This window comes from Doryrhamphus excisus, chromosome 15 (genome assembly GCF_030265055.1).
Source record: "Doryrhamphus excisus isolate RoL2022-K1 chromosome 15, RoL_Dexc_1.0, whole genome shotgun sequence".
NCBI lineage: Eukaryota > Metazoa > Chordata > Actinopteri > Syngnathiformes > Syngnathidae > Doryrhamphus > Doryrhamphus excisus.
In genome coordinates, this window is record NC_080480.1 from 9,796,678 (window position 1) to 9,821,625 (window position 24,948).

A 24,948-nucleotide genomic window follows, 5' to 3' on the forward strand; every position below is an offset into this window, starting at 1 on the left:
GGGCTGACTACAGAAAAGGCCCACTCTCCCTTGATTTTACAGGAAAGCTGTGTCTGAAATTAATGCACCTCTCTCGGTGAAAGCGCACTGCTTCTGGCTCCAACAATAGTTTGGCGGATATTTCACATTCATGTACACAAAAAAAGTCCCATGTGAAAATATTTTTTCTCAACCAAATACGGAAGTCAGCTCCTCTGACACAAAGGGGCAGTTTTACCAACGCCCAAGAGAGTGTTTTGAGCCATCCCAAACTTCTTTCAGGGCCCATTTCCAAATGCGCAATCCTCATGATCTGTTTAACAAGAGAATACAACATTCAAACTACATTTATAAGCCAGAAAAGTAGAAAAAGCATAATAGGTCCTCTATAAGTGAAGTTGGAGCTGGCCCTTGGAGTGTAAATTTGGATGAGGTCCGTGATATGACGCTACCTCTAGTAACCTGTGTCATACATCACTCAAAATTTGCAGTTTTAGACGTCAAAGATTTAGGAAGATTGGCTCACAATTGTGACATGGCACACAACATGCAGATACTATATTTGACCTTTGACTTTGCAGTGCCACCATCTTGTGTCAGATATTATTTTAAAATCAACTAGATGATGCAATGCCACCAGACATTGCCGATAAACTGATAAATATTTTTGTTTGATTGGTAAAGGTTTGGGTTAGCATGTTGGCCACAAAGTCAGGAAACTGGGAAGATCTGGGTTCGGATCTCCTTTGGGCAGCGCCGTGTCTGTGTGGAGTTTGCGTATTCTGCCTGTGCGTGGGTTTTCTCCGGGTACTCCGGTTTCCTCCCACATTCCAAAAACATGCATGTTAATGTTAATTGGTGACTCCAAATTGTCCATAGGGTTAAAATATGAATATGAGTGTGAATGGTTGTTTGTCTAATTGTGCCCCGTGATTGGCTGGTGACTAGTCCAGTGTACAACCCGCCTCTTCATCAAAGCCAGCTGGGATACGTTCCATCACACCCCTGTGACCTTAGTGAGGACAAGCGGCATAGAAAATAGATTGATCAAGTACATTTGGTCAGAAAGACAGTAACCTTAAACACCACCAGCCTCCTCTAATAATGGGCGAGCAGCAATGGGGGATGGGAACTTGAGAACTCACATCGTCATTGCTACACACACACACACACACACACACACACATTTTCTAGTTCACGTCACTCCACATTTCCAGTAGCAGGACATTATCCTTGCTAGGTCCACTTATTAACCGTGCACAGTTAAACAATTCACATCTCCTCTTTGGCCATTGGCTGCAGCAGTGGTCCGTGGCTCGGGGTCTTGCGACGTGCTCTATATCAGGCGAGACAGCACAGGCTAATTCAATTATTTCTCTACTGATACAATAGTCTGAGAAAAGGCTGCAAGTGGTTATTTGGTCTAATTTCTTTTAAGAATTTGGAAAGTGCAAACTACATAATGAAAGACCTTAAGCAGCTTTCAAACATGACACACAGCCCTGTAAACTTTTAAAAATTGCTCACGGAGAACTTCCCAGAGTTCAGTGACACTTGTCCTCCACATGATGAACACCCACATACATACACACAATAATATGGCCTACATTACAAAGCCCGTTATGAAGCAATTAATCTTTCCAAAAGCTTAAGCTTATCCAAAAGCTTAATTTCAAGCTTAAGATAGGCATTTTCTTAATTTAAATTAAAGGCAGAGTAATTACAGCAGGCATGGATCATGCACTGCTTCACCCTCCTTACTTTTTGTTTCCACAAAAATCCATGACCCCAGTGGACATGTGTACTTGGGAAGCAAGAACACGATGACCATGTTGTGGACTTTATCAAGGTTAGTGTACACCATACCAGGGATTGGTCGATGAAGCCACTATGGTGTTGTATCACGGGCCAGTTGTGATGCAAACACTCAAAATGTGCAGTGTTTGTTAGCATTACAACTGGCATTGACACTGACATATCTGAAATTTGGAGGATTTTGCATGGTAAATACAGTGGAAGCTCTAAAACTATCAAATTATCAAATATTATATATTATTTCCATACAAAATAATTCATTCATTCTTTTTTTACCACTTATCCTCCGGGATTGGAACATACCAATATAAAGTAATGCACCAATATAATCCATCCGTTTTCTATACCACTTATCCTCACTAGGGTCGCAGGCATGCTGGAGCCTATCCCAGCTGTTTTTGGGCAAGAAGCGGGGTACACCCTGGACTGGTCACTAGCCAATCACAGGGCACATATAGACAAACAACTATTCACACTCACATTCAAACCTATGGACAATTTAGAGTCACCGATTGACCGAATGTGCATGTTTTTGGAATGTGGGGGGAACCCTGCACCAATATAATGCACGAGTCATTTGTGTTTGTGTTTTTATGCTGGGCCAAAGCGTGTTTAACAGAAAGTATATATTTTTATGTGAATAAACTAGGGCTGTCAAATGATTTTTAATCAGATTAATCATGGTTTTCAAATTAATTAATCATGATTATTCACTATGTCTCACTATGTCTGAAATATGCCCATTTTTACCGTATTCTTATTGAAAGAAAGACAAATTATAGGACAGGATTGTGTATATTTGTATGTATTAACAGTAACTAAAAATAAGACATGTACCAAGGTACTGTCACATTACTGTCGAACACCTAACTGTCATAGTGTAAAAAGAAGTTAATCATTGTTAACATTGAAAGCAATGACAAATTCAGAGACATTAAACTTTAGATTCCCCTGCAGTCCTGATGGGAAGATGTGGCTGAATAAGCATAGAGTAAAGGTGTGGATTTGTGCCTTTGTTTACTCCTTTATATCCCACTGAGGGTGGTTTTATGGTGCTGTGCGTTTTTTACGGTACCCCTGGTGCTCATGGGGGTGTGTGACTTACTGTCCTGTCGCTGCTTAATCAACCTGAGAACAAACTGACCTCTCTGATAACCGGAGAACACAATGAATGACCCCATCAGTGTTTTACAGCAGTCTATTCTCTGTATGCTAAATGACTAATTAGCACATGTATGTAATCAATATTATTTTAGTTCTCAATGTTATATCACCTGCTTGTTTATCCTTCCTCATCAGGTACACCTGCACAATATAATGAGATAACTGCTGTCTAAATAAAGAAAAAATAAATGATCAGTTTTTGATTGATATTAGGTACCCTTTTAGGTAGTTTCTCTCCCTTGTCATTGTGTTTGAAGCCTTCTAAAAAATGATGTCATGCTTGACTTCACTGGCTAAACAACATTGCTAGCGCGCGTGTGTGCAGGTTGAAAGGTTAACTGGCTCCTTACCTGATGCTCTTTATGATAGCTTATGATCATTATTGTTTGCTGTTGCCATAACGAATCAAATAATTCAATTTGAAAGGCTGCTCTCATGCTAATATTATTATGTTATTATTAAGTCCCACAATAGTGTATTAAATCGTGTGTTACCCCACAAATGCTGGTTTAGAAGTAGTTTTAGTAAGCCCCTACTTTGGAGACACTGTTCTGAGTGTCTAGCTTTGAGCTGTGTGAGTGTGTAGCTCCAAGAAGTGCTGCTGTGCACTTTATCTGAAATTTACACGTATATTGTATCTCTGCACTTGTCAATACAGTAGATGTATTATATAGTGGTATGAAAAAAGTTGGGTACCCCTGATCATTTTCAAGATTTTCCTTTATGAACATTGGTTGTGCAGATCAGCAATTTCAGTTAAATATAGTATCATATAGCAGACATATAGCAGATATTTGAGAAGTGAAGTTTATAGTATTTACTGTCACAATGTGGCAGTTAGCTCATTGTCATTTGTTTGTTTGGTTTGGCCAGTTGCCATTTTTCTGCTGCTGCATAGCGCAATTATCATTAAAAATACTTTTTGCCTGCATTTTGGGCCTGTTCTCTGCATCCTGGGGTCGCAACGCAAAACAATGCAACTCAACTCAACGCAACACAACGCAACACAACGCAACACAACGCCAACATGCGCAACCGTGACATTTACAATAATGTGTGATAATTATTTAAACAAAAGTAGGCAGGTGCATACACACGTGCATACACACCCTTGTTGTTTTATTAATATAAAACCTTTATAACCTTTAACACTAATTATTGGAACACAAAATTTGTTTGGTAAGATCACTGACCCTTGACCTGCATACACAAGTGAAGCCAATCACGAGAAAGGTGGCCAATTGCAAGTTGCATCTACTCTGAACAGTAGCAACATGGTAGCCTCAAAGAACTATCAAACAACTGTCAAATGACCTGAAAGCAAAGATTATTCAACATCATAGTCTACGGGAAGGATACAAAAAGCTAGCTCAGAGATTTCAGCTGTCAGGTTCCACTCTGAGGAACATAGTGTGGAAATGGAAGACCATAGGCACAGTTCACTGGCTTTATAGTTAACTGGAATTGCTAATCCCAACAACCAGTGATTTATAAAGCAAATTTGAAAATTATCACGGGTGCCCAAACCTTTTTATACTACTGTATAACAAGGCATTTCATTTCATATTTTGTTCTTTTGGTATTAGCTGAGCATAGTTTAGAGAGGACCTATTATGCTTTTTCCTCTTTTCTGACCTATAAATGTAGTTAGAATGTTGTATTCTCGTGTTAAACGATGCCAAAGTTTCAGATAATGAGGTTTGCACATTTGTGTGAGCCCTCAAAGAAGTTTGGGATGGCTCAAAACGTTCTGTTTGAAAAGGCGTGGTAAAACTGCTCCTTTGTGATGTCACAGAGGGGCTGGTTTCCTGATATGGTTCATAGTTAGGAAGCACTTTGGGTGTGTGACCAAAGTGCCCACAGCCCACAGCCCGAAGAGGCCATAAGAACCACATCATCTGCAAATAGCAGAGATGAGATTCTAAGTTCTAAATTCTGTCCATGAAAATTGTGAACAGAATCGTGACAAAGGGCAGCCTTGGCGGAGGCCAACGTTCACCGGAAACAGGCTTGACTTACTACTGACAATGCGAACCAGACTCCTGCCCCGTTTGTACAAGGACCGGATAGCACGTAGTAGCGCGCCACCAATCCCGTACTCCCGGAGCACCCCCCAAAGGACGCCATGAGGGACACGGTCGAATGCCTTTTCCAGATCGACAAAGCACATGTAGACTGGTTGACAAACTTCCATGAACCTTGTAACAACGGTTGTACCCTTCTCTCCAGCACCCTGGAATAGACTTTCCCAGGGAGGCTGAGGAGTGTGATCCCCCATATAGTTGGAACACACCCTCCGATCACCCTTCTTGAAAAGGGAGACCACCACCCCGGTCTGCCAATCCAAAGGTACTGTTCCCGACTTCCACTCAATGTTGAGACGTGCCAGCCAAGACAGTCCCTCAACATCCAGAGCCTTGAGGAATTCTGGGCGGAACTCGTCCACCCCCGGAGCTTTGCCACCGAGGAGCGTTTTAACCACCCCAGATACCTCAGCCACGGTGATGGCACTGTCCACGTATGTGTCCACGTATGTGTCCTCAGACTTCAGCTTCCTGAAGGTATGTCAGTGGGATTGAGAAGGGCCTCAAAGTATTCCATCCACCGTCTGACTACATCCCCAGTCGAGGTCAGCAGGCCCAGAACATGCGGACGCAGGTCTGATGATACCACTACAAAGTCGATCATAGACCTGCAGCCTAGGGTGTCCTGGTGCCAAGTGCCATCCCTATGTTCGAACATGGTGTTAGTTATGGCCAAACTGGGGTTTGCACAGAAGTCCAGTAACATCACACCGCATGGGTTCAGATCAGGGAGGCCGTTCCTCCCAATCACGCCCCTCCAGGTCTCACTGCCATTGCCCACATGGGCATTGAAGTCTCCCAGTAGAACGAAGGAGTCACCAGCTGGGGTGCTCTCCAGCACCCCCCTGATGGACTCCAAGAAGGCCGGGTACTCCAAAATGCCGTAAATGGCGCGTACGCAAAAATGACAGTCAGGACCCTTTCCCCAGCCCGCAGGAGTAGGGAAATTACCCTCTCGTTCACCGGGGCTGACTCCAACACAGAGGCACCAAGCCGGGGGGCTATTAATAAGCCCACACCAGCTCGCCGCCTCTCCCCTGCAGCAACTCCAGAGTAGAACAAGGTCCAGCCCTCTCAAGGAGTTTGGTTCCGGAACCCAAACAGTGGGTTGAGGTGAGTCCAACTATGTCTAGTCGGAATATCTCAACCTCTCGCACAAGTTCAGCTTCTTTCCCCACCAGAGAAGTGACATTCCATGTCCCAAGAACCACATTTGGCCGCTGAAGACCAGGTCGCCCAGGCACCCGCCCTTGACCGCCACCCAACACACAATGCACCGGACCCTTATACTTGCACCCGTAGGTGGTGGGTCTACGAGGGTGAGATCCTGTGTGGCTTTTTCGGGCTGGACCCGGCCGGGCCCCACGGGTGAAGGCCCGACCATCAGGCGCTCGCCTGCGAGCCCCTCCCCCGGGCCTGGCTCCAGGGTGAGGTACGGTTCCTCCTCTTGTTTTTATTCATATGGGTCTTCTGAATCACTCTTGGTCTGTCCCGTCACCTCGGACCTGTTTGCCTTGGGAGACCCTACCAGGGGCATATAGCCCCAGACAATATAGCTCCTCGGATCACTCGGGCACTCAAACCCCTCTACCACGATAAGGTGGTGATTCACGGAGGGGCTTTGACTTTGATGTCCTGCATATTTTAAGTAAATAGGGCCATGTCAGTTTGGATTTTTTTTCTCCCTTAATGAAAAGTTTCATTTAAAAACTTTAAAGCATTTTATGTTGAGTTGTGTTGTCATTGACTAATATTTAAATTTGTTTGATGAGCTGAAACATTTAAGTGTGACAAACATGCAACAAAATAAGAAATCCGGAAAGGGGGCAAACACTTTCACACCACTGTAATGGTGTGGTTACAATATGTGACATGTATGGATGGTATGGATTTATAGGATGAACGCACTGTGCTCAGTGCAGGTGCCGTAAATTTACTGGACCACCAGAGAAAACAGGGCTGGTTATGCGATACCATAACATGTAAAAAAAATTTACATTAATTATCCAAGCTTAACTGAAACAGAATATATCAAAGCACACATGTAGACAACAATGAAATTAACAGTTACCTCTTGTAAGATCTGAAGTTGTGGCTAGTTTCTGGCCAGTGACACCACCCTTTTTCTAGAAAACTGGTGTCAGCAGAGGCTGAACATTGCCCAACCATGCCTAGAGGTCATCATGAGAGGTTGCTGTAGTTCGCTGAAATTCAGCATTCATCTGTTGCACACTAAAAAAGTGGTGTAACGCTGTGCTCGGTTATAAGGCAATAGTGATTCTTGTAATACACAAAGTGAGATCACTACACAGTGAAAATGCACAATGAAAAGAGGCAGACTGGATGAAGCAAACATGTACAATATTTAGTTCATTAATATAGAAAAGTGTAGGCCACCTCACTTTCATCTTTTCAGCACCTGGACTTTCATGCGCCACTTATTTTCTTATGGAGGAGAAAGTTTCAGAGATAGACATGATCATAATCACACAAGCAACAATAGGGTTCTATGCACCGCTTGTTCCTGTGGCTGGCTAGCTTAATCGCCCAAAATAAATAGGTCAATAGTTGTAACTACTATATACGATCATTTAACTAAAGTAAATAGGGCTTACACCGTAAGTACGGCATACAAATGATTATTAAACGTACCCAAACTATTCGGAATTCAGGCTGTAATGACAGCAACATGCACCTAGTTTCAATGTTTATGTAGTCTAGGCTCATCACTCACTAGCATAGCCATGTGAGCTATTTACTTTAAAAATATATATATAACACCTCTTCTCTCAAAATGAAGCAATAAAGTGATAGATTTTTCTCAGGTTTGGTGTCATAAACAGGCCTTAAGGATATATTGCTCCTCTAACATGATTGAAAAGTCAATTTCTTTATACAAGTTCTTCATTACATCGCCCTGTTAGGAAATACAGCTGTCGTGATACAAGCAGGTATAGTCAGTACATTCCAGACATGAAGAGCCGCCGCGGCACGCTTCCTTTTGGAACAGAGATGTTTTGTGGTGAGGCATCTACAAAGTGTTTTTTCATGCATAGCCACAAACGACTTGCGAGTTCAGACTTTCCCAAAACACATTTAGTACGTTTACGGCCCTGTGCAGCCCTGTGGCACTTTCTTTCAGGTATTACATAAAAATACTTACAAAGGAACCCTGTTTCTTGTTTTTGTGTCAAAATGTCATGTCAGTCATCATGACAATTTAGTAGGAGACAACAAGTATTGTTCTTTTAGTAGTATACTGTAACACAAACTGTATGTGTTACTTGAAAAAAAACTAAACTAAAACTAAATCATGACAAAATTTTAGCATTTGCGGCTTGTGGCGCTCCCGAAGGTGATAAGACTTTTACCAGAAAGTATCAGGGTCCTCATCTATAAATATGTACGTGGAAAACGTGGAAGTCTCTGTATGCCAGAAACCCAAAATGTGCAAAGGGAGTATCACAAGTGGATCAGACATTTTGATGAGGTGTAACATGGAGACAGGGATCTGATAAATTCTCAGCAGACATATTATGCACATTAGATGAGTACATTTACTCCCATCACAAACTATCATACTGACAATTTTTGTAATTTTTGTGATACATAAATATAACAATCTTATAAGCAGTTTATCAAAACAGTGCAGTTTATAAGCAGTGATCAAAACCAATGAAGAAATATTGTGGTCTGATTCCACAATTTAAAATAATTTCATTCACATGTATAAACGTGGCTGCACGGCAGATTGTGGTTAGTGCGCAGGCCACACAGCTAGGAGACCGGAGTTCGATTCCACCCTTGGGCATCTCTGTGTGGAGTTTGCATGTTCTCTCTGTGCATGTGTGGGTTTTCTCCCACATTCCAAAACCAACCTAGGCTAATTGGCGACTCCAAATTGTCCATAGGTATGAATGTGAGTGTGAATGGTTGTTTGTCTATATGTGCTCTGTGATTGGCTTGCGACCAGTCCAGGGTGTACCCCGTCACTCGACTGAAGACAGCTGGGATAGGCTCCAGCACCCCCGCGACCCCTGTGAGGATAAGCGCTAGAAAATTAACGAATTAATGTATAAACGTAAAGACATAAGACGCACACACACGCTTCTACATGGCACTATTTATTTCTGGCACATCTACTGAATGAATTTTGAGCCATTCTGCTTATTTCTATTAACTATATTAGTTTTGTTGTCAGCGGTTTCATTGTAGCCAAAGGCTGCAGATCGCTTCACCCCTAAAACCATTGTCCCTTATTGAGCAAGATGTGGCTAATCATTAACGATGTGGGTCAACAAGTCATGATCGCTGTGTCTTTGCTCCAAAGCAAAAGGTTCAATCAGATGAGGAACAGGTAGTTACGTGGCATCTCACTGTCAATATTTGCTTTACACAGATGTTTTTAGGGGGATGGAGAGAATTGAGATCTGGCCGGACATGTCTCTCTCAGTGATGTTTAGATTTCCGAACATTGTCAGTAACGGGGTTAACACGATTTGAACTCTATGCTTATAAGTTTGGGCCAGCACCTTGAGAAGGGCTGCTTACATTGTCTAGTCTCACAACGTCAACACCACTTCAAAGCCTCAGCAGGTCACTTTATGCTATTATCTTTAAACTTGAAATTGTTAAGGGAAATAAACTCAACATAAAACACAAGGCCAAATTTCACCCCAGAGTGCACTATAAAAGTGTCCATTAGTTACTTACAGGGAGAGCGCAAACATAGTCTAGAACTATGAGAGTCTTGAGAGTCACAATCACAACACTTTACTGCTCATTGGGTGGTCCTCATGTCGTGCATGGGCCTGTTCATTAAACGAACTAGGGTTGGGCGATATTTTTCTCTATACCGTTATATCAATATAGATTCTTCCAATGATAAGACAATGACTTATACCTGTAAAAATGATAATGTAAACAAGCCGAGTTGATGACCACAAGCCTATATAAGATGAATGAAATACAGTCATCATGAAGAGAAGGAATATTTGTGTATGGAAGTATGTATTCTGCAGACCATTCATTCTTGAGAGTGAATGGAAGCTAGCCTAGTTTTGCATGCTCGTGTGGGTTGTGCGTGTGCAACTCAGGCATGAAGAGTATATTTTCATCATGTTGTGTTTAACAGCTTTAATGTAAGAAACATTTTACAATGTCCGACAACGGTGTGTAGGTTCTGGATGAATAAATACAAGAAGCACCTTTATGTTTTAACATAGCCCCTCTTAGCCGTAAATACACATTCCCCACACACAGGGAATACACTTCTGTGACCACCCTTCAAAATAAGAGCACCGTTTGCCCCATGTCTGTGTAAAAATTAGAAAAAAAACATCTTTCATATGCAACTGGAATTGCATGGGTGGCTACATATTTCTTAATCACAAGCATTGTTTTAGGATTGTGTAGGAATGTGTGCAGAGGCTGACATCCCATTCAAAAAAACAATGTTACCAATGCACGGCTAGAACAACAAACAAGAAGTGCAGCAAAAACACCTTCCAGATATCTGTGACGGACTCTCCTTCTGGAAGAGAAAAGGGCCTATCCCAGTTGGAAGTATATCCAAAATATATTGTTAAAGATGAAGAATTAAAGTTGAAAGCATACATATCTTGATGAAGAATTTAGGGGGATCTATGGTGTCTATCCCAACCCATGATTGATTAATTAACTGTTCTTAAAGTCTATTGGCAGTCTGATATGTGGCACCTTTGTCTAGTTGAAGCAACAATCACTTCATTTTCTAGCTCTTTATTCCATGTTTACCAAAGGTGTAATTCTAGCTTTCCTCTCTCAAGACTTCTTAAGGACCCTCTATTATCATCAGTCACCAGTGAAGGTCTAGCCTGAGAAGACAAACATAAAACACGTCTTGGGCCAGTCCTGCTCCCAAATTTACTGAGGAAACCAGGACCACTAGCTGGGGTTGAAATAAGACTACGACTTCAACCCCTGATTGACCCACAGCTGCCATCTCTCATTAGGTCAAACAGATTTAATGCAAGATATAACGCATTGAAAGACACCTTGAAATGTAGCATTCTACACTGGCCACTAGGTGTCAGTAATGTCACTGTAACGACCTGTTTGTGTTGTAAAGTTTATTCATTCATTCATTCATTTTCTACTGCTTATCCTCACGAGGGTCGCAAGGGGTGCTGGAGCCCATCCCAGCTGTCTTCGGGCAAGAGCACACCGGACAGGTCACCAGCCAGTCACAGGGCACATATAGACAAACAACCATTCACACTCACATTCATACCTATGGACAATTTGGAGTCGCCAATTAGCCTAGGTTGGTTTTGGAATGTGGGAGGAAACGGGATTACCCGGAGAAAAAAACACGCATGCACAGGGAGAACATGCAAACTCCACACAGAGATGGCATAGGGTGGAATTGAACTTGGATCTCATAGCTGTGAGGCCTCAGCCGAGCTGCAGCCCGTGTTGTAAGGTTGATACTCTAAATTCTTATGTTTGTGAACGCACCTTGCTGATAATGTTATCAGTGTTGCTGCTGTGGAGAGAGAGAAAGAGAGAGAGAGAGAGAGAGAGAGGGAGGAGACAAGTGTGCCAGCCGAACTGCATTCTTTGTTGGAATTGAGCACACCTACCGGCATCACGCTTGGCAATAAAAATGTAAAAGAATATAAGACTGTGTGTGATTTCATAAGAATGCAACATTATATTAGCCACAGCAAGATTTTCAATTAAATTCCATTTTATATCATAGCGACAAATCACATCAAATCTCAGTTATCTCAAGACACTTGATACATGAGGTCTATGACCACACTTCTCATAAATGAAAAGAGATGCCAACTGAACCCCACATGAGAAAATATTTGGCGAGAAAGGCAAGGAAAAACTCCCTCTGGGGAAGAAACCAGGCTTGTGGGGCGACCATCTGTTCAACCGGTTGGGTTGGGTTAGTAAAGAAAAAACTAAAGTATAGGGACAGATGTTAAATCAAGCAAGAAAACAGGGCAGTTTTTATTTTAGTCCAAGGAACAGGGAGGCGTATCAGGAGTTTTGAGTTTACTTTTAAGAGAGAGGGGTTCTGCCCCCCAGATTGAGTCCGGGAGATAACTAAAGGCTCTACCTGACATTCTACTTTCAAAAATTGTAGGAGTTGCAAGTAGGTCTAAATTCATGATCTTATACGTCTTATTTATTATGTATTGTAAAAAATGACAGGAACAACATCTAATTAATTCATACATTTTCTTTTTTTTTTTATTCATTTTCTACCGCTTATCCTCATAAAGCACAAAATGAATACAGACCCACCATCAACCGGTACAAGCCTGGAGTTTGTTTTTCCGTTCGCTGTGTGGTAAAAGGTAGTGTGCTAGCATGAATTGTGCACCAACAAACATGCACATTTGCATCAATAACGTCACCAAAACTTTAGTTTATGCATTCCCATATAGTATCAGCATTTGAAAGCAAATATGAGGTGAAAGAAAACGGTACAGTAGAGTAGCCTACTTGTGCAGCAGAAAGTTAGCACACACAGAATGGTGCGTTCAAGACCCGTCAAACCAGGTGGGAAGGGTCGCTGCTTGCAACAAACAATATATACATGCAAAATCTATGAGATTTGTAACTGTATTTTTAAATAAAATAATTATTGCATATCATAATTGATTTGCATTGACAAGACATTTTAGTAGCTATTTTAAATATATTGTTTTTGAAGTTCATTTTTTTTATCAATACACCTGCAACTTGGTACGTCCCCAGTGGTTGGGGACCCCTGGCCTAAGACTTCTGCACAGTACCATATACTATGAAAAGGCAGTTTGTCTCCGGGTACTCTCTGTAATTTTGTTATGCCTGCATTATTGATTACCATAAAGGTGATGTAAATGGTCTGGTCTGGCACTAGAAGCGCTTTGACACTCTTAGCACATTTACCTACTGATGACGCAGGATCAGGATCAAATGGAGGTTCAGTATCTTGTACAAGGATACATGATCAACATCGAGGGACGGCGGATCGAACCCGCAACAACCACTGGACCACCTCAGCCATCCCGCCACAGCATATGACTATGTTGATGTGACTACCGGTGCTGCATGCTGCAACTCACACAGAAACACTTGTTGGCCGTCAAGCCTACATGTTACACACACATATGCACAGAAACGACGAGAGATACACCATATTGATTGACCAAATGATCTCAGCACATCAAACTTATGAAATTGACATGCTGTCAATAATTTTGCCATAACAATGCTAATGTGTCAAACTGAGCATGACTCATGCTGTAGTACTTATAGAAATGAATAATGAATGCATCCCAAACTGAGCGGTGAATGCAGGAAAATGAAACTTGTAGATCCCTGTGCACGGCGGGGTTCTAAGGTATACACAAGTAGCCGGATTTCACAGTGGTTGTGGGGGGTGGCTTCCACGGGTCAAAGGTGCATTCAGGTTCCACATGTGCAACTTTGCGGATCCTGTCGGCACTGCAGTCAAAGAAAGCAGCCGGCCGTGCTCTAATGTGTATTAGCAAAACAAAAAGGGGTGAGAAGGGTGGGCATGAGATGGCCTTTGATTTCGCCACAGATTTATAGGCGTGATGAAATTAGCTCTGAATAAACCGGGTCCCCGCCCACTTTCTCTATCAACACCATCTGAAGGCTGCCGGGTTAGTTCCGGGAGGCAGACATACTCTTAAAAAAAAAAAAGAAAGAGGAGCAACAAATCTGAAGAGAAGCAGAGGGCGTGAGGCTTCTCTGAAGACCTCACATTTGTTATTCAGAGGAGGCATCAGCGAGTAGTGTTTCACCATCACCAGTGTAACCAATTGAACCTACATCTGAAAAACAGCTTTCTCTTATTGTCTGTGGTGCTTTTTTAAGTTGAGCTTCAGTGTTATAAATAGCAGAAGGGACAGCTCCAATCATCTGTGGTCCATCTGAGGCATCCAGACCTCAAGTGGCTCCCCTCAATGTGAATGAGAAGCGGCTCTACTCTGAGCCCCTCCTGGATGACTGAGCTCCTCGCTGTATGTCTTAGTGAGTCCAGCTACCCTATGGAGGAAACTCAGTTCAGCTGCTTGTATCCACAATCTCATTCTTTCGGTCACTATCCAAAGCTCATGATCATAGGCAAGGTTGGGAACATAGATCGACCGGTAAATTGAGAACTGTGTCTTCCAGCTCAGCTCTCTTTTCACCACGACAGTCTGTACAGCGACCGCATTACTGCAGATGCTGCGCCTGTCCGCCTATCAACCGTGGTAGCTAAGCGAGGAGCCTAGAAATTCTGTCCATGAGAATTATGAACAGAATCGCTGACAAAGCATGGTCTTGGCGGAGGCCAACTTTCATCGGAAGCAGGCTCGACTTATTGCAATGCGAACCAAGCTCCTGCCCCAATTTTACAAGGACTGAATGACACAAAGTAGCTCGCCACAAAAGGACACCATGGGGGATATGGTCAAATGCCTTTTCCAAGTCCACAAAGCACATGTGGACTGGTTGGGCACACTCCCATGCACCCTCGCGAGGGTGTAGAGCCAGTCCAGTACTCCACGACTGGGACAAAAACTGCATTGAACCTCTTGTAACTTACTAACAACGGTTGGAACCTTCTCTCCAGCACCCTGGAATAGACTTTCCCAGGAGGAAAGAGTTTGAACACACCTATCTTAAAAAGAGGGACCACCATCCAGGTTCTGTTTCCGACATGGCAGCCAAGACAGTCCTCAATTACAGGTTCTCAATTACATCCCTTGTATATCAATTTTAATTTAAGTTCCAGACCTGACTGTGATAAGTGAATTTCCACAAAGATTATATTTATAACTGGAATTCTCATAGTTTGAGCATATAAAACCTGTTTGACTTTCTAAATACAATTGTTCCCATTATTAGAGCCCTGTAGACATGAAATAGCACCCCTATAGTCACCCTACATGGTCTTACTAGTCTTTGTTACATCACATTGCTAAACTGTAATGCGCGGACTTTGGAATCACTGCAGGAACACAAGAGATGGCCATGGTTTTAAGCATTAGCAAGCCAGCAAGCGAACTAGTTAGCCTAGATTTACTTACTGTATTCTAAACTTAAGAAAGGGTTTAACACAGAGTGGGGAAGAGGGACTAAGAAGCCCAAAACTTAACACTTATACATTAAATGGAATGAGAACTTCTTTTCACTCTATCATGTCTGGCACAGGGCCACACGGTGGGCCAGTAGTTAGTATGTTGGCCACACAGTCAGGAGATCGAATCTCTGTTGGGCATGTGGAGTTTGCATGTTTTCCCAGTGCGTGTGTGGGTTTTCTCCCCATTTATGAATGTTTACAGCAAAGTAAAGGTTAAGTCCATGATTTCATACATTTATTTTTACATATAAAGGAAAGTTAGAACGTTACTTAAACATGTCAAGCAGGTTTTATGATGGCAACAGCTTGACTCTTAAACTGATTATTTCTGAATATTTCCATTAACATTGTGGTCTATGAAGGAAAAATTATTGCAAATATTGTTTGAATGTTTTGTGTTCAACCTAAGAAATTCCAGGAAAGTTTAGTGAAGCTGATGCATCAGCTTCATCCGGCTTTGCCCCTATTGTCCACGTCCTGCAGTAAATACTAAGTGCCCACCAGTGACCCTCCCAGTGATAAATAACTCTTCAGGTTAATTGCGTTTGAAATGGAGCTGTGAGGCCATTATAGACCTCTGGAGTTTTCTTGGCATTCTCAATGTGTTAAATGCAAGCTGTGGATGCTCTTCTTCACCTACGTCCACACTGGATAAACGATGCAAGCAAGCAAAGAGCATACTGCAGGTTTTAATTAGTGTGTACACGTGTTGTAGGCCCTGTGAGGCCTTGTGTCAAATGCATGGCTGTGTTCACTGGGAGCCAGGAATGTGTGCACAGATGGCATTGGTTCCTCTGTGTGCTGATGGTAAGTGTGGCTCATCATGTTTATCTTACATATCATTTTAGGGCTGAGAAGATGTCCGCCATCTGAAGATGCTCTAATATATGTTATGGATCTGGCTGCCACAGCTTTTATTTATTTTTCACATTCGCTTGCATCTAATTTTGGACACAGCTAAAATTCAGTGAAACTTTGTTTCAGATGCAAAAAAGTGTAACACATCTAAAGTGCTTTTGATCACAGGCAGAATCCTCTTTCAATAATCCACCATGGTGCCAACTTCTGAGCGCAAGCATGAGAAGATTAGTGTCATGTTACTTCACTATTGTGTGCTTTCAACAGGGATGCAAGCGGGTGGGTAGGGGAGATATTTTAGCATGGGAGGAAAAAAAAGAGTTGGACATTTCTATAACATGTCTTACATAAAATCCTATTGATTACATATTTGATATATTGGTATGGGTGTTACTCCCATTGTGTACAAAGGTGCGTTGCTTTCTCCCTCTAGTGGCAATGACACATCATTACGTGAAAATGAGAACGTCTCCAAACGTTTGCTAAACAAAACTCCGCCTAATATTTTACTATTAATAAAAAAAAGTGCTAAAATATATCATATGTGGGTGAAAATACTCAGCAATAGAAAAAGATTAAATTACATGAATCAGTCGTGGAGAAAACAACAAAATGTTTTCTTTTGGTATATATATATATATATATATATATATACATACATATTTTTAAGGACATGATTGCCCTACTATTGGCAATGAATTTATTTTTGCCACAATTTAAGATCAAATTAAGTTGTTTCTGTTGTTGCTTTTTTTTTTTTTTTTTTACCAATTTACAAATAAATGCAGTGTGTGATGTCAAGTAACTCACTCACTCAGGAGTCTGTGGCAGATCAAGCAGCTTCTCTGGAATCCAAAGATTGGTGTCTATAAATTGTAATAACATTTAGTTCAGTTGCACAAATTGAAACTTTTTTGGTTTAGGTTAGCAAAACAATTTGTCAAATAGCAAACAATTCATTAACCCCCATTTAGCCCCCATTTACCCCCAAGAGCTTTGCTCTTTAAAGATATTCTCAAAGAAAGGTCTTCCAAAGTGATAAACTTACTAGTTGGCATTTGTGGCTTTTCCTTGTGTTTGTTGATGATGTACACCTGTTGTTTTTGTTATACTAGCAAGCTAGCTCTCAGCTGGCTGTAATCTTCTTCATTTTGTTTATGGCGCGTCGCAACCAGCGTTTTAGGCGCATAGCGCCAACTACTGTATCACAGTGTGTATCCTTTTAGGGATTACTTTGGTTACAGACCACTGCAAATCACTAGAAAGCCCAAGGTGTCCTCTGCAAAGCACAATAGATGCAATCCTTGGAGAGTGCCTTGCACTTGAAATAGGGTTATGAAAGGCTTTCTCTCTTTCAGAGAACAGTGCATTGCAAGCACCTCTGTATGTTGTCGTTTTACTGTACACCTCCATCTAGTGGTAGATTGTCGCTACTGCAAGGTCCAATCAGTACTACTTAATTAGTGTTTTCTTTTCTTTTATTATTGTCAAGTGAAGGTTTATTTTGAAGAATATTGTCAATATTCAAAACTTGATGCTTAGACAAAGCAAATTCAAAAACATGACATGTTTGAAAAGTACATAAACAAACAGAAAAGAGGGTATACAATTATTAAAGCACCATTTTATCAAAACTAGGATACAAAATGCAACATTTTTAATTTGGAATATCAAGTAACATACTTCAGCAAACATAATAAAGACACTTCATGATTTAATAGTTTTGTCAATTCCTTCAGAAAGTTAAGGCACATTATGAAGCAAAAAACAACAACAAAAAGCATAATATCTGGCTGATGAAGCAACAATTCTTTGGCACAGCTGCATGTTGTGTGGGAGACACACACTCTTAATAATGAGGGAGACGATGTTAACACAACACTATGTACAACATGTAATGTAAAAATGCTATAAATATGTCTAAAAACCACAGACGCTATGTACATCTTGAAGGTCTTTGCTCATCACGCTGGAGGGTGTATCATTGCGTGGCAACAAGTCCGACGTGTCAGCTCAGCAACTCAAAAGGGGTGTGTGTGTGTTTTACGATGGTCAGGGACACGTGCACGCTTGTCGTGTGGTAGTGATGTCAGTCTGTGTTGGTCTGTGGGCAGTAGGCACAGTGCGACGCCTCTTCTTCACTCTCCTCCTGCTCCTTCTCCCGAGCTCTTCATACTCATTCCTTCTTCCTCAGCACAATGTAGATGAGGCCGCTGATGAGGCATAGCGGGAACGCCACCCAAGCCAGGACGTAAGCGTAGCCAAACTCTAAGCCGGGGACATTGTCCGCCCTCATCACCGTATAGATGATGGCCCCGCACATCACAAACAGACCTGGGAGGGATATATTATTTTAATATAAATAATAAAATAAATATAAAACATGGATTACTAATTTTAATATCACCAAATTGTCTGTATGTATTTTATTACTGTTATACACGGCAGCCTGGCCTGTTTTGCTCTACTTTGGCATAGTATGGTGGCCTTTAAGGTTAAAAATGAGGCATTTTAGTAAAGCGATGATTATAAACGTATACTGTCAAACAAAGATGCTTATCAGACATTAACGTTATTCGAGGGTATACGAGGTTATACAAGGTGGAGGTTAACTACGCTGTTGACACTACCCCACTCTACTACCACACTCCTGCCCCCTTCTCGACCGGTCGACTGGTCTGTTCTTGAGTGTGAGCATACTCACTGGCCAAGATCTGGAAGATGGCCGTGAAGAAGAAGCGTCCGCCCTTCACCAGTCTGAACAGTTGGAATACGAAAGCGATGAGGGAGAAGAAGCAGAAGAGCACAGCCAGGATCATGAGGGCTTGCACCGCCTGGATCCAATCTATGAGCAATAATTTGACACCCATTTGACTATAATACACGTGTATTAAAACATATATTTTAACAGAATGCTTGACAAACCTTCATTGCTGGCTGGGCTGCATTGGTAGCCTCCATTGTTGGTCAGGCAGTTGTACCACAGATCTGTGCTTGTGTCGCCACCTACAGACCAGGCCTGTTAAACACAACAACATAAACCTATTTCAATACATTCAAAAGTGCATAATATTTTGAATTCACGTTTACTTATTTCTGTTATTCCATATTTTTAAATAATAGATACAATGGGCTTTAGGTCACCAATATACACAAGTCCACTGTTGTTCTTTTTTATCAATAAATGCAAATATTTCCCCATGTTATGACAATTAATGGCAGAAGAATAATGCCCAATAAATAACTTACACTGGCTGCTGTTGATACGATCAGAAGGATGAGGATAATGAGGTGGAGGAGGAGCACTCCAAGCAAGATGAGCAGCATTTTTATTTCTATGACAAAAAACAGACAAAATGAGAAGCATTTGACATAGTTAAAAATATTTAAATAATGTACTTTCAAGGCTTTCACGCTAGAGGGCAACATTTCCTCACTTCTCGAATAGACCGCAATGTTTACCTCAATGAGAAAGTATCTCGTTACAAACAAACGTAAAAAAAACAGAGAGACAATGAACGACTGTTTAAGTTTAAAGTATTGCAAATAATTCCTAAATCAATGGTTGGTGCAAGGAAATGTACAATAAAGCACTTAGAAAGCCTAAACACTATGGAAAAGACGGCATGACGCCCACCAGAAAGAGAAAGTCCGCATGGACTGGAACTGACTACTGGAAACGGTTTCGTTTGTTCAAAATGTTCTTACACACAACAAAGTTCATTCAATTCGCAGTTTATAGATCAAGAGCTCCAAAAAGTTCGAATTAAAGTCCAGAAGGGGTAAGTTCCTGCTTGCATGGCGAGAGGCGAAAAGGCTCAAGAGAACAACACAAGAGAAGAACAAAGAGGAAAAAGTAGTCCAAACTTACAAAAAGTGAAAAGTTGGTTTGAGAAAATGATTGTGCTCCTCTCGACTCGCCTTCCTCTGTCGCTACTATTCCAGATGCTGCTCTCACACCCCAGTCTGTCTTTTTCTGGGCCGAAGAACACCGCCCTGCAGGGCCGTGCACGTCATCATGGACCAACTCCCACAATCCCCCCCCCCCCTTTTTTAACTCCTCTTCCCGCCCAAGCCCGTCATCTCAATGTTTCTGCTTGTACTTCATCAGTGTACCTTGATATAAACACTGGAGAGTTTAGCTATTTTGGAAGACTTTGCAAGTAAAAGCTCTCAACACACATGTCAATAATGACACACTTATTGTTTCAATATCATGTTAAAATGAATATGACACAGCTAATGTGCAACCATAATGGTATAGTAAATCCACTAAGGGTGTCAGGCTAAACAGAGGTGACTCCTTGGCCTTTATCAAACACACATGTCCAGCAGGCAGGCTGGCCCGCCCTGTGGAGGCCCTGTGGAATGCCCAGAATGCCTTGTGCTTACTCCCAAAGCGAAGGCAGAGACAACGCCAAGAGGGAGGTTTAACATGGTGCAATGTTTTGGTCATGCTACGCTGATGGAGTAACCAGTGAGGACAAATGACCTGCCCCGCTCTCTTGCTACATTCCTGCGTAACAAGTGCCCCAAACTAAAAACAAGTAGCTAAAACATGTAGCTAAAAGTAGTTTTTGGAGCTGCTCCAGTTGTGGCTCGTCAGGTGGATTCCTGTGGTGTGTGTTTGTAAACAGGGGAGGAACATGGACAGCTTCCCAGACTTACTATGGTGGGATGTTGGGTCAAGACGTTGGCTGTACCGTGTCCTGGCATGGAGGGGGCACCCAATATGATGTAAGAGATGTTGTTCCGTACCAATGCAATACGTCTGCCACACACTGTAGACACTAGTAGTAGTACTTAATATTACATACATTAGTATTATATTTATTTTATCTCAATCAAGTTAACCAATACGGTTTCTGAATGGCAGAATCACAATTGATGAAAGTGTAGTTGTAAATACTAATGTTCATGTACCAGTAGATTATTTCATTATGCTTTACGCTAGATTCTTAAAATCATTTACAGCGATTGTTGCTTGGGGTTTTGATTACAGTATGGAGCTCTTTTCCAAGCCACTGACTGACAACACAATGGTTCTACAGCAAACAGGCCTGGAAGTAACTCAAATCGCTGTCATTGTGAAGCTGAAATCTGAAGCCGGCACGCCTTAACTTATTGTGGGATTCATTTGGGGGGAAAGCAGACAAGCTCGGACTATCTCTTTCCTCTTTGTGGTTTACTTGTGTAAAAATGGCTTTGCAGTCATCCATGATTTTTGGTAAAGCATTTTCCTGGTAAATATTGCACTTTTTTGGTAATAGAAATATTTTTGCAGGGTTTTTACACATTTTATTCCATGACATAATCCAGACATTTTGTGTAGTATTGTGCAGGAAAATATACAATTTCCTGACAAAATCTAATGTTTTCAAGGCAAAACAGGGCATTTTTGCAGCAAATGTAGCATTTTCCTGGCATTTTCTTTGCAAATATTAAATTACAGAATTGTTTTGGACATTTGTGTAGCAGCCCAGCAAACACTGCAAATTCCTGGAGAATAAAACATCTGTTTTTAGGTAAAATGGTATAACATTTTCCTGGAAAAAATGTGTAGTGGCAAAACCAGGATTGTTTCATACATATGAATGGATGATGTAATGCACAGTGATACTTCACCTAAAGAAGTCCCTGCCAACGGCACCACCATCATCTATGGGTTAGTCCTTTTCCCTTGGTTACTATTCAGAGTAGAATCAGCTCTGGTGAAATTAAGCATTTTTGTTGTGTAATACAGAGTTTTCCTGCAAAAGATGTACATATCTTTTTACAAATTGTTGCAATTTTTGGGCAAACTCCAACATTCTTTTCCTACAATATTACCTAAAGCAAAGCAGCTGACCCAAAACCAAAGCACGTCATCAATGATATTTAATGAAAGTCCTAATTGTTATTTCTGGAATTTGGTGCCTCGGGTTAATTCTGGTTGATCTGAATCTGATTCTGTCACATCACCTGACTGGGTTCAATCAATACCAATACCACAGTTGTCAAGTATTTTCTAACTAGTTCTGGCATTGAGCCAACATGAGTCATACTTCAGACCCCACCTCCAGCAAGGTCCATATGACTGAGGTTACTGTGGCTGGGGAAATGGGGTTTGGGATTTGGATATGGACAGAACAATATCTTGACTGAGTTTCATTACTTATGGATATGAATATGACAAAGAAATGACAGAACACGCTGTGACCCTTGACCATCACGCTGTATCTGTCTACAGTCATCCATGGGTCAGGACAACTTAACACTTAGCACCCCATGCAGTGATAATTTCGTCCACCGCACCGATGTGCGCAACCAATTTGGTAATGTGGTAGACACAACTGCGCTGAGATGGGCGTGTCCACATTTTCAGCTTGGTGCAGTGAAAATGTTGTGCAGCAGCTCCGACTTTGTCTATTCTTGGTTCAGGTGAAACTCACAATGCGCAGTGGTAAATTGGCTGACAGGCACACAGTGCACACACATCACCAAAACCTCACAGGCAGGTTTTTCAGAGGGTCAGGCGCATTTCAATGCAACGATTCAATGCACTATTGGATGTAGCCATCTGAACCAGCATGAACATTTTTGTATTAATTGTCCCATTACATCTGATGTCAGATCAAATATGTTCTACATGATTGGAACTCAACCTGATGGCAGCTTAAAGTATGAAGCCAACTAATAACTTCACATTTTTCAGCCAACCACAAACAGCCACGGCATGCGATACAAAATATATTTTCATTGGTTTATCTCATCTCATGAATCTCATTCAAAGAGAAAAGCTGTGTTAGCTGTGTCCAGCCCTAAACCTCGAGAAGTGGATTGCACTTTGTCCTACAATATCCTACTTCCACTCACAAAAATTTCAATAATTTTCCCGTTGGTGTGGCGTAGGCGTGGCACAAAAATGGAGCCCATCATCCTGCTTGATTGCAACTTAAACAGTATAGTATAATAGTATTCACGGAAGGATGCAATAGAAATTCCGCAAGTATTGCATCTGACTGGAAATATTCTTAGTTTTTTTGCAAAAAGAAACCTTTTCATGTCACAAAAAACTATTTCATTGAAGCAATATACTATATAGCATTTCCCCAGAATCATTTTGTGGAAAAATTCTGACACAAGCAGCGGAAATGAGTTTCCTCCATAGGGTGGTTGGACTCATTCAAAAAGATGAGGAGCTCGGTCACCAGGGAGAAGCTCAGAGTAGAGCTGCTGCGCCTTCACATCGAGAGGAGCGAGTTGAGGTGGCTCGGGCATGCCCCAGCTGAGAGAAGGCCCTGGGGAAGACCTCGGACACTCTGGGGGTGTTACGTCTCACAGCTGGCCTGGGAACTCCTTGGTCTCTTCCGGATGGAAGAGGAAGAGGTGGCTGGAGATAGGGAAGTCTGACCTCCCGACTGCCCCACGACTGCCCCCACGACCTGGACCTGGGTCTCGCATCTTGTCTGCCATGTTTGTGCTTTTTGCTGAATCTTTCTTTTCATTGTAGAGGTGACTAGATTTTGAGAGGTTACCAATAGCAATCGTGCACAATGAAATAGAAAACTATATGTGCACAGTTGATTCTCGAGTCATTTGTCAGGATGGTTTAAGGAGAGGAAGACTAGCGTTGGTTGGGCATTCATTCAAAATCTTCATGAGAAATTAAATCAATACTGAGAGTTCAAAGTCCTGAAGACACAGTTCTGGCATACAGTCAGCATTAGTCATAGCTTTGGACCTACAGTAAGTCTACACCTGCAGGAGTATGACTGTACATATGGGACTGGGGTAGACAATTCAGCATAGGACTTTGGAACCCAGCTACACTGAGGATGTTTTGGCAGAACAGCTGGACTGAGCTGTACTACTTATGGGAAAATGGAGGAATGATAAAACACCCAGTGACCCTTCAACTACGAAGGGCCTATTGACTCATTTCAGAAACAACAGACATCCGACTGGTACCTGACCTTCTACTGAACCATATTGCAGAGTTTCCATCTCCAGAGGAGTAAACCTGATTAGTAAACCTGAACAGCTAAACCACTGGAGGGAATTGGGTAGATAATTGTAATTGGACTTTGGAAACAAGCGTAGTTAGCGGCATTGAGGATGTCTTCAGCAAACAGCTGGACTGGGCTGTACTACTTATGGGGATATGAAAGAATGATGGCACGCCCAGTGACCCTTCACCTTCCCCACCAATTCCACTGGAGTCATCCATGGGTCAACTGCCATTTATATTGCATTTTTATGACATAACGTGCTTTCCCTGTTTGTATTTTCCTGATAAATTATGTACTTTTTAGTAAAATATAGCATTTTCCTTGCAAATATAGTGTTATTCTGTTTATTCTTAGCAACAGATTGCATTCCATAGTATGAAACTAGTAGTTTTGTGCCACATACTGCAAACTACATAAATTTTTTAAAGGCTAAACATGGCATTGTGGTGGGAAACATGAAAAATTTTGTAGCAAAAAAAAATTGTAAAAAAAAAAAAGTGTGGCCGAACATGGCAGCTTATTCATTTCTTTACCTGTAGAAGCCCCCATCAATCTCATTGTGGTCCTCCATGGGTAAATCTGCAGTCATCGAAGACATCGCCTACATTGATGAAGACATTCCAGATGTATTCTGTGCTTGTGGCCCAATCATATCCCCAGGGCCAGTGTGGCTTAGCTCTGCAGCTCTTTAGTGTTTGTGTTTGGCCACTTAGTGACTATCAAATATCATCCCGCAGACCACGTCCATATGAGGGGGCTGCATGTTGGAGGATTGCATACTTTGCAAGCAAGAACTTTTTCCGCTCAACAAGACTGATACGCAACACAATGGAAAGCCTGCAGCTTCATTTCATGTGCTTTAAAAACAAAACAGAAACCGCAGCATTCTGACACTCACAAACGAGCTGTGACCACAGTGAGA

At 41.7% G+C, this 24,948-nt stretch overlaps 1 protein-coding gene and 1 long non-coding RNA gene across 3 annotated transcripts in view; both read right to left on the bottom strand.

The window, feature by feature from the left end:
- The window catches only part of LOC131103411 (uncharacterized), a 53,421-nt gene extending 36,167 nt beyond the window's left edge, over positions 1-17,254 (bottom strand). Inside the window, exons 1-2 of one of the 2 annotated variants that reach the window (XR_009119606.1) lie at positions 17,084-17,254; positions 16,850-16,901 (exon numbers count right to left, since the gene is read on the bottom strand). This is a non-coding gene — a long non-coding RNA (uncharacterized LOC131103411). Of the gene's footprint in view, positions 1-16,845; positions 16,902-17,083 lie in introns of both variants that reach the window. The other variant, XR_009119607.1, reaches the window with a different exon arrangement.
- A 262-nt stretch (positions 17,255-17,516) lies between these two features.
- Positions 17,517-20,060, bottom strand: LOC131103408 (peripheral myelin protein 22-like). Its single transcript, XM_058049688.1, has 5 exons — positions 19,907-20,060; positions 19,285-19,370; positions 18,961-19,054; positions 18,740-18,880; positions 17,517-18,369 (listed from the first exon to the last, which is right to left on the bottom strand). Exons 2-5 carry the CDS (start codon positions 19,360-19,362, stop codon positions 18,212-18,214), a joined length of 471 nt encoding a protein of 156 aa, XP_057905671.1. The 5' UTR covers positions 19,363-19,370; positions 19,907-20,060; the 3' UTR covers positions 17,517-18,211.
- Between the last annotated feature and the right edge of the window lie 4,888 nt (positions 20,061-24,948).